Here is a 14,023-nt window from a genome sequence, read left to right as displayed (position 1 = left end):
CTTGATGACTTCCTCATTCCACAGGCCTACCTCATTTCTCCGCTGGAATATTCCGTTGTTGGGGAAGGGACACATTCATCGCCCTGCGAGGACTAATGCTGGTCACAGGCCGTCACTTGGAAGCCAGGTATTCATTTCAATTCAGTTCATTACTACAATAATTAACCAAGACCAATAGGCATAAGAATATTTAGCAACTTCTCAGTTTGGTTTTAATTTAAAGAATCACTATCATATTCAAAAATGGTTCTCAAAGCATATCAGTTTTTCATCAACAGTGCAGATGGACACATTTTTGGCAAGTTAAGGAGTAAGTTCAGCATACAGTATGCTTTTATAATTTATTATCTTAAAATATCAATATCAATCCATCCAGAATCATTTGAGAATTAGTTGTAATGCATCATTTTCCCCCTCAATGGATGACCTTAGATTTGAGAAAAAGATCAAATCATTTTATTCTTGAATGTCTAGAGATAAGATTTCTTCCTCTTAGTTCTTTTCTTTCCTCTTTATCCTGCTTTACAGGAACATCATCCTGGCCTTTGCTGGCACAATGAGACATGGATTGATTCCCAACCTGCTGGGAGAGGGTGTAGGGGCCCGTTTTAATTGCCGTGATGCGGTGTGGTGGTGGCTGCAGTGCATTCAGGACTACTGTACCATGGTACCCAGCGGCACTGACATTCTCCAATGCCCTGTGTCCAGGATGTACCCCACAGATGACTCTAAACCCCTGACAGCTGGCACTGTAGTGAGTACACCGCCAAAACACATTGTTCTGTTTCATGTTCTTACATTTCAGCTGAAGATTAATTATAAATATTAAGTAGATGTGTTCACTACCTGTTTAGCTATGCATTTATGTCAAAATATACACCAAAAAAAAAAAAAAAGGTTTGTTTTCAAATATTCTATCCCGTCATTATATTTGCCTTGTGTGGTTTATGTTTAGCGCTTTAGAAATCCCCAGATGTCACCTTTATTTTTTGTTGCGGTCACAGGATCAGCTGCTGTATGAGGTCATTCATGAGGCCATGGAGCGCCACATGCAGGGTATAGAGTTCAGAGAGAGGAAGGCCGGACCACAGATTGACTGCAACATGAGAGACGAAGGTATAGCCTTTTAAAAAAAATGTTTTTTTTAAAGAGTCCTTTGAGAAAATGTTATATCTGTTGTATTCTGAACCCTCTCAGGCTTCAACATTGTGGCTAAGGTGAACCCAGACACCGGCTTTGTGTATGGTGGAAATCGGTTCAACTGTGGGACCTGGATGGATAAAATGGGGGAGAGTGAGAGGGCCCGCAACAAAGGGATACCAGCTACACCCAGGCATACACTGAAATCTCTTAAATATATTCTATTTATAAGAGGCGATTTATAAGTGGATCTCTTTTCTCTGCCTCATTTTCTATGACTGTTGCCAATCAATATGACTCTTGTGTTCCTAATGCAGAGATGGATCAGCGGTGGAAATAGTGGGTCTATGCAAATCTGCCTTGCGTTGGCTGGTGGAGCTACATGAACAAGGGCTCTTTCCTTACAATAGTGTGGCCATACACAAAGACGGTGAGCTCAGATGGACCTTACTAGTACTCATAACATTAGTTTGTTCCAAAACATAGCGAGCTGCCCTTCTACACAGCATTTTAAGGCATCATCAGGCACTCTCCCAATATGCAGGTTGTTTCAAAAGGTAGAAAGCAAAGTAATGCTGCCTTAAAATATAACTGCCTAAGTAGACAGCGAGGCAGCTTTGGATCAAAGCTAATATTGGTGATTTACTCCAAAGGCACAAATACAGAATCTCTGAATCACAAACATTTATGTTATACCTGTAGGCAAACAGCTCTCTATGTCCTATGAAGAATGGGACAGAAAAATCCAGCAGAACTTTGAGAAGATGTTCTATGTGTCCCATGACCCAAACGACCCCAATGAGAAGCATCCTGAGTTGGTTCATAAGAGGGGGATTTACAAAGACAGCTACGGAGCGTCCAGCCCCTGGTGTGACTACCAGCTCAGACCCAACTTTTCCATTGCCATGGTGGTGGTGAGGATTCGTTCTAAAACGAACACACTTGATTAGATCTGAATATATATTATATTTATATTTTAGTTTTTGTTTGCTTATTTATTTGATTACTTTATGTGCTTTATTTGCCTATTTATATATTATTAATTGACGTGTTTGCTATTTTTGCAATATTTCATAGTGTTTTATCATGATTTTTTGCATAATCAAAAATTATTTACAGCTGTATTTGTGTTTTATGTTCATTTAATTCTATAATTAGCAACCATAATTACTCAAATCAACAGTTTATTTGAAATGGTTATTTATTCACATGAAGGACCCTATCATACACCCGGCACAATGCAGCGCCAGGCACGACGCAAGTGTTCTTTTTACAAGTTTCAATCTAATGGCATTATCTTTTTCATTTCCTGAGCCACATTGTTTAAATAGCAAATGCGTTTGTGCACATTTGTGCACCCATGGGCCTGCTGGTGTGAAAACGAGGTGTGTTGAGGCGCATTGCTGGCGTGTTGCTATTTTGAGTAGGGTTGCCACCTTCAATACAGAAAAATAAGGGATGCCTGGGCGGGGACACACCCCTCGGAGCCACGATGACCAAAGGTCCGATGACGTGCCAGTGGTGGTAAATCACAACTTAAAATATGTTTTCATAAACATATTAATTGCTAATGAACTTTAGTAATTGTATAAGGTGGCGTGAACACGGATTTTGGATAAAATATTTGTCATTGTTTGCAGACAGTAACACCATCCAAACAGTGAAACCACATAATAAATAATCAATCCACAAACATTTCTAAATTCATGTAAAACACACAATTTTTTTATTATTATTATTGGTAAGTTAATCTATTTTATATAGTCTATTGTTAATTCTACAGTAGCCTATTGAATAATGCAATCATTTAAATTAGTTAAGTAGTTTATTTGCTTCACTTAGGCACTATATTTTTATTATTAAATATATCTATCTTATCTCTTATTAAAATAATGATTGTGTCTGACTGTACACCTTAACCGTAATAAACAAATCGTTAACACTTTAAAATAACTACATTAATCAACATTAACTAATAATGATCTGCACTTATACAGTAGTTGTTCATCTTTGTTCATGTTAATTTCCACATTTAATAATACTTTATTAAAATCTTGTTAGTTAATGCACTGAAGCATGCTATCTGGAGCAGCCTCCGCCCTCCTCTGACTCTGATTGGCCGTGAACCTGAAACAAACCAATCAATCAAACGATGGCAGCGAGTATTACCCAATCAGGGGCAGAATAGGACGAGTCTTCACAGAATGCCGGTGGGATGATCTGCATGAGATGCTCCATTGAAGACAACTACGAAAATATGGGACAAACCCCGTCCCGTATTGATTCAAAACGGGACGCACTATTTTATTCTCAAATACGGGACGATTCCGTATTGTAAGGGTGGCAACCCTAATTTTGAGGCAACTGAAATAGACTGCACCATTGACCAACAAATACCTGGTGTAAAGTCTGGTGCAATAGTTTGTCTTTGTTACTTAAAGAACGCATTAGTAATATGCGCCTATAGGCGGCTACACTTTGCTTATTACACATACAGGCATGCACAACAGCACACAAACCTTTTTAAAAATGAAAAATTTTATTCCGCCATGTAAACAGTGAACCCGCCATGACTGCAACTGCCTTTACAGAGAATGGGAGATGAGACTCTGATTGGTTTATGGCACATTATGCCCAAAACACACCCATTACTCATTAAGAGAACAGGGACTACCCTTTTTTCCCCTTAAACTAGCAAAAGTGGATTCGGACATGCCCTTAGCGCAAATGCGCTTTAGGCCATGTGCTTAAATTGTTAAGATAGGCCCCCAAGTCTTTGAAAACTGTTGACATGCATGTTTTTATATGAGTAGGAAAGATATGCCATCAGAATGTCCAAAAATATCAGTGAAAATCTATTTTTGGGAGCAATTGTATTGTTTCTGCTTCCTTGGTTTGATGAGGATCTATGTTTGGCTGGCCACACACAAATTGTTAGGCTGATTTTAAGCATGATTTGCACCCCTGAACAATCGGGGGTGTGGCCCGATTCGAGGCATGTCACAAATTATTTTTTTGTCCAAAAAAATCCTCTATTATGTGGTGTCATTCTGAATATTTAACTGTTCCCAATCGAGACAAAGTGTCCCTTTTTATTGGCTTTTAATTGTGCTGCCTCTGACGTGATACCCACGATAGCCAATAAGAGTGAGCAAGCATCACCTACCAGATGTTGTGTGCTTCTATAGCTAAAATTTGGCAGCCTCAAACATTCCATGAAAGTAGACAACTGAGAAAGGACATCACCCATATTCTTCTTTTTGTCCCTGTGAAATCATTCCAAGTAAAATAAACAAGTTTGTGTGGTCTCCCGGTCTGGTCTAATCACCTAGTGTGCGTGTCAAAAGGATTATAAGGGCGAAAAATCTGTTGAAACTGTCTTCATGTCTGTGGTCTCTCATGGATTTAAAATCAAATAAGATTTGAAAATCGTCTAATGTGTCCCAGGCCTAAATGAGTAAAAGCTTAATAGTTTGTAATTAGTATATTTCTAATGGTTTTAATTCCTAGGCTCCAGAGCTGTTTACTGTGGAGCACGCTTGGGAAGCACTGAACATTGCAGAAGAGAAACTGCTTGGACCTCTTGGGATGAAGACCTTAGACCCAGAGTGAGAGTCCCAAAATTAATTCTGCTGCATTACCTGTAACATTCTTCCTACTTCCTGTGTGTGACTCGTGATTTGTTTGTTTTAAAAGTGACATGGTTTACTGTGGAGTTTATGACAATTCTCTGGACAATGACAACTATAACCTCGCCAGGGGCTTCAACTACCATCAAGGCCCTGTATGATCCATTTGTACTGCTTCATTGGAACAATTTCCGCCTTCTTTTTGGGATTCCTAACCTTTATATTTATTTACCCTAATCAGGAGTGGCTCTGGCCTATTGGTTACTTCCTCCGTGCAAAGATCAACTTTGCAAAGAAGCTTGGAAAAGACACCTATGAAAAAACAGTGTATTTGGTGAAGAATGTCCTCTCTCGCCATTATGTCCACATGGAACGGTAAACACTGCATGAACAATTATTGCCCTCAGAACCAGTTAACCATATCATCTCTGACCATGAAATCAGGATCTAATATATCTGTCATTTGTTGCTCAGGTCATCATGGAAGGGACTGCCGGAGCTCACTAATGAGAATGGCCAGTACTGCTCTTTTAGCTGTGAAACACAAGCCTGGTCTCTTGCCACTGTGCTTGAGGTTCTTCATGATCTGTGAGCAGAGATCATGCACCCTTTTCTTCCACAAGTGTTCCTGTGTAATCATGTTTGTGTGCTGTTTACCTAAACAGGTCTGAGGACACGTTACAACCCTGAACTCATAGCTGAAAGTGTGTAAAGTACAAAAACACTTCCCTTACTTTAGAATTAGTATGAGCTTTCCTTGTTCCCTTACTCATCCAGCTTCTACTAGACTACTTGAGACTGTGAGTTTGCCCTTTATGTAGCTGAATTTAGGTACATTGTTAAAATGTTGATGTTGTTCTGCCAGAGTATTCAGAATGTGTCTAGAGTAATCTATAATTAGTTCATGTATAGTGTTTGTCCTACTTCTTTGCACACAAATGTCTTTCACACTGATTTAAGGTTAGGATGCAACTTTTGAAACTCACCAAATGTTTTCGTTTGCATGTTTCAAAATGACAAAATAATAAATAATAATTAGGAAAACTAAAAACGTATCAATGTGAAATAAAAAGAATGTTTAAAGACTGAGTATCTGGAAAATGTTTTATTTTTATTAACTATAAATTCTTGTTTTTAATTCAGAAAGCGCAGACATTTTTGTTGACCATTATTTATTTTATTACATATTTCAAGTGTTCACATCCTCCACAGTTTATTCTATAAATGCAATAAAACTTTTATGATCAATTTTATTACTTTTAAAACTATTTATACTGATCAAAGGTTGATTAAAAGTAAAAGTGAGTGAAAAATTAGTGCATGGAGAATTGCACTGAGCCACATCACACTCAAATGTCTGTTTTGAAAAAAAAAACATAAAACTACATTTAAGCACCTGATTATGAGAAAATGGGAGCATGTCTATTAGAATACTCACTGGTAAAGAGCTAGTTTGCTGAGAAGCAGCTGGTGGTTTTATTATTGTAGATGTAGTTTTGTTAGGTGATGGTGATGTGCTCAGAGTGGACTGATTGCCAATTGACCCAATTGTAGAGCAGTTCACCATGGTCCCAAATGTCACACTGTAAGGGCTTTGAAATCATAGAGAATTTTGATCCAAGTGTTTGATTTTTAGAGATTACAAGAGTATAATTTGCCTCTTTAAACAATAGTTAAACACATGCAAGAACTGAATATCACCCAAGGAGGAGTTTTCTGGTGCTTCCCATGTAGCCTCAGACTGGGATTTCTTGACTACAGATGCTTGGCTGAGAGTTGACTTTTGAGGGCCAAAATCATTTCCATGACTCATGCCTCATTTTAGCATTAAAGAAAATACTGCAGCTATTATTTAAATGTCTGAATTTGAATGTTTGAATAGGAATGAGAAATGTAATGCTTTAACTTAAAATAACAATAAAGCACCTCTATGTTGAAGCAGTTCAGGGCATGGGATTGGTTGGTTTTTATTGATAAAAAGCGCCCCACCACAGTTTTTCCACCCACTTCCCAAGCTCGTAACATGAAGCCTTGGAATTCGGAGGCATTCTCCGCCACCTGCAAGGTTACTGAGTTAAATACAGAGATGTGTATTGACCCCTCCAGGTCGGTTGATGTAACTCAAGTTGACCCCTGCGGCTTATGTAATCGTGAGTTTATCATCACTGAGGAAACTACGATGGTAATAATATGAGACCAGTAAATTAGGTAATCTGACAGGAAAACATGGCTATTTTATGAGGTGGTGATTTCGTATTGAAATTCTTATAAAAACAATTTTTTTTTAGAAAAATGTAACTCACCTTTTTAAGCAGATTGTATGAAAATATGATTTGCATTGTACAAATTTGTACAAAATCATACAAATTAGCCACCAATTAACCAAAGTGTAAAATACTGTAGCTGCAAATTGCCATGAGATTGTTGGAAATTACTCTTAATAATACAGCATAATTTCAAAGTATTAAGGTACTCATTAAAAAGAAAACAAAACATTTAAAATTAGTCTCTTTTCCTCAAAAAAATAAAAAAAAAGATTTAAATAATGGTGACTCATCCTGCACCGCACAGATTTTTGTCCAATCAAATGCTCTCCAAAATGAGAAAGTTCCTCCCCCAATACCACCAGGCTCACAGTTATGTCTATTGGTTATTCTTCGGTATGTTGAGTTCTTTTATATGTCCTGCCTGAAAATCCTTTGTCATAGGAAATATATATATTTTTTTAAGTTTGGGCTCATAAACATTAGATCACTCACACCCAAAGCAGTTATTGTAAATGAAATGATCACAGATAATAGTATTGATGTACTCTGCTTGACTGAAACCTGGCTAAAACCAAATGATTATATTGGTCTAAATGAGTCTACTCCACCAAACTACGGTTATAAACATGGGCCCCGTCAGACTGGTCGTGGGGGAGGTTTTGCAACAATATATAGTTGTAAGAAAGGCCACCCCTTGAAAGTGAACTCTTCCGAACCCTCCCGCCTGTGTTCGTGATTTGGACTGTTCCAAATCTTTCAGCGAAGTGAGAACCAAGACAGTATAGAGGCTGGATGTGTGGATGTGTTTATAGTCAATATTTCATAGTTAAATTAGTTAGAAGTGGCCCATTTAAGGATTGTGTGGATATATGTGTGCGTGCAACTAATCAACCACACGCATCTTTGCACAATAAATCACCCTGAAGTACATTCCTGGTGTGAGACCTAATGTTCTGACCGGACACCCTGTAGCCGTTCCATGAATCCGAACCTGAGTTAGACACTCAGTGGACCTGGGTCTCATCAACAGCAATCATGGTTACTTACCTGCAGGGCCGGCTCTAGGTTATTTGGTGCCCAAGGCGAGAGAGAGCCCCCCCCCCCCCCCCCCCCCCTAGCCTATTTACACAAAGAGTGGTTATACGGCGTATACCTGCGTATCACGTAGACTACTCCAATGCTGTAACACAGCATGTTGTTGCTGTTAACTCATAGCCTACCGCAAAAAGTTCCTTTGGTAAAATGGTATAATAATAATAATAATAATAATAATAATAATAATGCATTTTATTTACTGTTAAGGTGTAAAAAGTTGTTGGTCATTCTCATCTTTATCTCCTCCGGGTAGGCTGTGAGCTTGATGATATAGTCTACATAAGTTACCTCTGCTTTGGGCCCGTTTTTCTTCTTCCTCATTCCTTCGTTTTTTTGGAAAGCCGATCCCGATGGCTTGGGTGTTCTTTTCATCATAAAAGATTATATATATATATATGATCATTTATAGCCTATAACCGCCAAGGGGGGGGCTTTTACCCCATCATTTAAAGCGCTAAAACCAGCTGTCATAGTGGATACTGACTGACCAATGTTACACAGCCATGTTAGAGGAGATGAAGAGGGAGAACGCAGCCTTGCAACGACAATCCAGCCAGCTCCCTGAGATCATTTCAGCATTCCAAGAGATGCGTCAACAGAATGCTGCATTATGGCATGAGCTTCAAAGCTTGAAATCGAAGCAGAGCTCTCCACCCGAGTCGATCACTCCACAAATGCCATCACCACGCTCTCACTCTCCAGCAGTTAACTTTCAGACTCCACAGCCATACCGCCCAATACCAGCTCCACGCTCCAGGTTGCCACCATCTGCCACTAAGAGACTGCCACACCCAGCTGTGCCAGAGGAAAGCTCAGAGCTGACTGAAGATCTGAGAAACATGAACATTTCTTCCTCCCCTCATGAGAGACCCTCCTTTACAGCACATTATAGTGACTCAGCTCAGTTCAGGTATCCCAACACTTCCCCATATTCCCAGCCACCTCAGCTGCCTGAGTCCGTGGTCCCATCACAGGAAAGAAGGAGGCCAGCCCATGCAGAATACAGCTCAGATCATTTCTTACCCTCATGTACCCAAAAGAAAATCTACAGAGGTCCAGCCCCTACCATCCCCTGCCTAACGTCAGAAACCCTAGGGAGTTTTCAAGACTGAGAATTGCTTCTCATCCTGCCTGACGATGCCACAGAACGTTTCAAATTTCAAATCCTCACAGACCATCTGAAACTGGAGGAGGCCCTCCTTGTGGCAGACTCTTACAGGAATTCCAGATTTCCCTTCACCAACACCATGAAAGCTCTGGATAAGATGTATGGTCAACCCCACCAATTAGCCCTGCAACGAATCGCTGAGCTGATCGATGGAGCTAATATACGCAGTGGAGTGGTAAAGGCCTTCAGGATGTTCGGACTGCAGGTGCGTTCGCTTGTCAGTATGTTGCAGCAGCTTGGCCACAAAGGTACTGTAGAGCTGGAATGTGGATCACATGTGTCTCGACTCCTGAGTAAACTGCCACATGACCTCAGATCAAGTTTCAAGCGGTACACCCACCCTTTGCAAGTCTCTATTCCTACTTTGCTGGACTTCGCTGATTGGTTGGAATATGAGCTTCAAGTACAGGAAGACAATAGCCAGTACGCTTGTTATACAAGGCAGGAATCTTCAGTGCGTGGCAGAGAGGTGAGAAGAGAGTCTAAGCAGCTTCGCAGACCAACCACCATTCTACTTGGTACCGACAAGTCACATTCCACATCAATGTCGTCAGCCACGTCTAAACCAGCTTCAGTCAGAGAAGAGAAGGTGAGAGCTTATTGTCCATACTGTGACAATAATAAACACTATCTGAATGGCTGTGACAGCTTCAAGCTTCTTAGCAAAGACCTGAAGATGGACTGGATAAAGACAAAGAACCGATGCTGGTGTTGTGGTCATGGACATCAAGCAGCTAACTGCACACTAAAGACTTTCTGCCCAACCTGCAACAAGATGCACCTTATGGTACTACATGATGTCAATGACCAGGTCAAGCCATCTCAGCCAAGTGCAGCTCCTTCCAGTGCAGTTTTATATGTTGACCGACCAACCTCCGGAAGCAAAGTACTGCTCAAAGTGACTAAGGTTCTGATCAAGAATTCCAACGTGGCAATGGAGGCTTACGCCATATTAGATGATGGATCAGAGCGGACCATCATTCTGCATGATGCAGTGCAGAAAATATGTCTTGTGGGGGAGCCAGAGGAACTTGTACTTCATACAGTGAGACAGGATACCCAGGTCCAGTTGAGAGGAATCGAGAAACGGCTGGAAAGGGACCCTGTTCTAACTGCAGCATACCAAGGGGAGCTGGCCAAGCTAGTGCAAGCTGGTTATGTTGTCAAACTTAGTCAGGAGCAAGTGGACAGAACAAAGGAAGCCTGGTACATCCCACACCACATGGTGCAGCATAATGGTAAGAACAGGGTGGTCTTTAACTGTTCATTCTCATATCAAGGGCACAACCTGAACGAGCTACTGTTACCTGGTCCAACACTTGGTCCATCTCTCCTGGCAGTCCTTCTGCGTTTCCGGGAGCACTCTGTTGCCATCAGTAGTGACATCCGTGGCATGTTCCATCAGGTACGCCTCTTGCCACAAGATAAACCTCTGCTGAGATACATCTGGAGAGACATGCAAAGAGACAGAATCCCAGATGTCTATGAATGGCAGGTACTGCCTTTCGGGACCACTTGCAGTCCGTGTTGTGCCTCGTTTGCTTTACAGAAGCACGTTCTAGATCACAGCCAGCCTTGAGAGGACACACAAGTTTCAGTGAAGAAGTCATTCTATGTGGACAATTGCCTCCAGAGCTTCGCTTCCCGTGACATGGCCAAGAATCTTGTAGACAAACTCTGTAGCCTTCTAGCATCTGGTGGCTTTGAGTTACAACAGTGGGTTAGCAATGTTAGCAATGACCCTTCAGATACCTTACTTCCACCCGCCCAACCGCACACTTCTTCGGGTTGGCCATGAGTCCAGCCCCCCTCAGCGACTTCAAGACCGCCCCTCAAATGCTGCATATGCCGCTGCCAATCATTGCTAAATATAATCATGTCGTCCAAATAGGCAGCGGCATAGACAGCATGGGGTCGCAGGATCTTGTCCATGAGCCGCTGGAAGGTGGCCGGAGCCCCGAACAACCCGAACGGAAGGGTAACGAATTGGTGTAAATCAAATGGCGTGAAAGCTGTCTTTTCTTTGGATAATGGAGACGAGGGGATCTGCCAATATCCCTTCATTAGGTCCAACGTCGAATAAAAGCGAGCCCTGCCGAACTGATCAAGTAACTCGTCAACCCGCGGCATTGGATACGCGTCAAATTTCGACACAGCATTCACCTTGCGGTAGTCCACACAGAAACGGACCGAGCCGTCCAGCTTTGGAACCAAAACTATTGGACTCGCCCAGTTACTGTTGGACTCTTCTATTACTCCCATTTCAAGCATTGCGCCTAATTCAGCCTGAACTACCTTTTTCTTATGCTTAGGCAAGCAATACGGCTGGCTGCGAACTACCACGCCCAGCTCTGTCTCGATATGGTGCTGAATTAGGTTTGTACGGCCGGGTAGGGGCGAGAACACGTCGGCAAATTCAGCCTGCAATCTTGTGACGTCAGTGAGCTGGGACGGCAAGAGGTGATCTCCCCCAGGGGCCAGGGTGAGGGATTGCGTTTTGACACTCGTTCGACCAGGCCGTCAGTCTGTGGGTGATAGACGCTGGTCCGAATCGATTTAATGCCCAACCATTCGTAAAGCTCGCGTAACGTACGTGACATAAACGCTGTGCCTTGATCGGTGAGGATTTCTTTCGGAACCCCCACCTGGGAGATTAACCCTTTAGAACCTAAAGCTAAAATTGGCAGTTTTCACACATTTTGGTTCTTTGAGTATAAAATTATAACATAATGTGGTATCTTCAAGTGTAAGGTGTCATTTTTTTTTCAGAAAATTATAGGCTTTCAGGAAATTACAGTTGTTGTACATCCAAAGCCGTATCTAGAGCCCTAACATTCTTACTGTCCTCAATTAAAGTTTGGATGCATGTCTCTAATTCTGAAATCCTCTCTGTCAGCCTAACTATTTCCCTGCATTTATCACATGTGAATCCCTCATCTGCGACAGAGATAGATAAACTGTACATGTGGCAAGGGGTGCAAATAATAATAGCAGGAGAAGCCATTACTCACCGTGCTTGATGAAATATTCTTACTGCGGTTTTTTGATGAACTTGTGAAAAACTGGAGCGAGAGAGAGGAGAGGAGAAAAGAAAACAGTGATAGGTTCGAATGAAAATGCTAATTACAAGCTAACGAGTGCTAACGCTTTAAGATAAAATAGATAACATCAGAAATACAATAACAAATGTCCCAAAACAATTTAAGCTGCCGGTTATTAAGCCTCTTATTAAGAAACCAAAACTAGATCCTAATGAACTGGCAAATTATAGGCCTATTTCAAATCTTCCATTTATGTCTACAATTTTAGAAAAAGTTTTGTTTGCTCAATTGTGCTCCTTCCTGAAAAAAAAAAAAAAAGATCTGTATGAAGAATTTCAGTCAGGTTTCAGGCCCTACAATGAAACAGAAACTGCACTTGTTAAAATTACAAATGACCTGCTTCTTGCGTCAGATCAAAGCTGCATCTCATTGCTTGTTTTACTTGATCTTAGTGCTGCGTTCGACACCATAGATCATGACATACTCATAGATCGATTACAAAACTATACAGGTATTCAAGGGCAGGCTCTAAGATGGTTTAGATCCTACTTGTCTGATCGCTACCATTTTTTTTTTTTTAAATGGGGAGTCATCTCATTTATCACCAGTAAAATATGGAGTGCCACAAGGACCTGTATTCATAATAGCTAATGCTTCCTCCAGTGAAAAGGTCCATCCAATGTTGTCCTCTCATATCAAATAAAATTTTCATTTTCACTAAATATAACCTAACATTTATCTTAAAAATTGTCTATTAAAATTGTATCTATTAAAATATATTGTAATGATAAATACATAGAATCTAGTTTTAACAAATAGTAGGTCTATAATAAATGCACCATGCTGTTCAACTTTATAGTTATACACTTGATGCTTGCTGTTATGCTTTATTTAAAAAAAAATGCTGCTAAAAACTGCTGAATGGAAAAATAAATTGAAGATGTAATCAAACAGACCATGAACACTATTAACAGCAATTTTTATATGATGCAATCAAACTTAAAGCAACATTTGGTAGTTCTGTATGTTGTTTCAGGGTTAGCATCATCTGAGGTCCTCTGAGGGGTTGGCATCATCTCTTCTCAGGTGTTCTGGATCCAGACTGAAGCTTGTGTATATCCTAGTTATCATGGGATTTCAAAACCAGAGAAACAAATAGAGACATAATTAGTGTAGCTGCTGTTCCAACCAAGTAAAATTATTTAGTTTAACCCAAGATAAAGAATAATTGATTGGATATAACTGCAGTCCAAGATTACAAGATGCATTATTTGAATGCTTGGCCAAAGAGATGTGTTTTTAATCTAGATTTAAACAGAGAGAGTGTGTCTGAACCTCGAACATTATCAGGAAGGCTATTCCACAGTTTGGGAGCTAAATGCGAAAAAGCTCTACCTTCCTTACTTAATAGGTAGACAGTGCAGAGACTGTAAAATTGGGGTAATGTGATCATATTTTCTTGACCTGGTAAGGACTCTAGCTGCTGCATTTTGGACTACCTGTAGCTTGTTTATTGAAGATGCAGGACAACCACCTAGCATTGAATTGAATTACAATAGTCCAGTCTAGAGGTCATGAATGGATGAACTAGCTTTTCTGCAACAGAAACAGGTAACATGTTTGTAGCTTGGCAATGTCTCTAAGATGGAAGAATTTTGTTTTTGTAACTTGGGAAATATGATT

At 40.5% G+C, this 14,023-nt stretch overlaps 1 protein-coding gene across 1 annotated transcript in view; it reads left to right on the top strand.

Moving 5' to 3' along the window:
* Positions 1-5,859, top strand: part of LOC132155064 (glycogen debranching enzyme-like) — a 29,707-nt gene extending 23,848 nt beyond the window's left edge. Inside the window, exons 24-33 of the mRNA XM_059563839.1 lie at positions 25-127; positions 529-754; positions 1,005-1,116; positions 1,198-1,333; positions 1,458-1,570; positions 1,843-2,054; positions 4,651-4,748; positions 4,837-4,924; positions 5,011-5,144; positions 5,244-5,859. Coding sequence (XP_059419822.1) covers positions 25-127; positions 529-754; positions 1,005-1,116; positions 1,198-1,333; positions 1,458-1,570; positions 1,843-2,054; positions 4,651-4,748; positions 4,837-4,924; positions 5,011-5,144; positions 5,244-5,361 — 1,340 coding nt within the window. The 3' untranslated portion in view covers positions 5,362-5,859. The remainder of the gene's footprint in view (positions 1-24; positions 128-528; positions 755-1,004; positions 1,117-1,197; positions 1,334-1,457; positions 1,571-1,842; positions 2,055-4,650; positions 4,749-4,836; positions 4,925-5,010; positions 5,145-5,243) is intronic.
* Positions 5,860-14,023: the final 8,164 nt, after the last annotated feature.

The sequence above is a fragment of the Carassius carassius genome, chromosome 12, assembly GCF_963082965.1.
Source record: "Carassius carassius chromosome 12, fCarCar2.1, whole genome shotgun sequence".
Taxonomy (NCBI): Eukaryota; Metazoa; Chordata; class Actinopteri; order Cypriniformes; family Cyprinidae; genus Carassius; species Carassius carassius.
The sequence above is the reverse complement of the archived record's forward strand: the minus strand, read 5'-3'. Positions and strand labels throughout refer to the sequence as shown.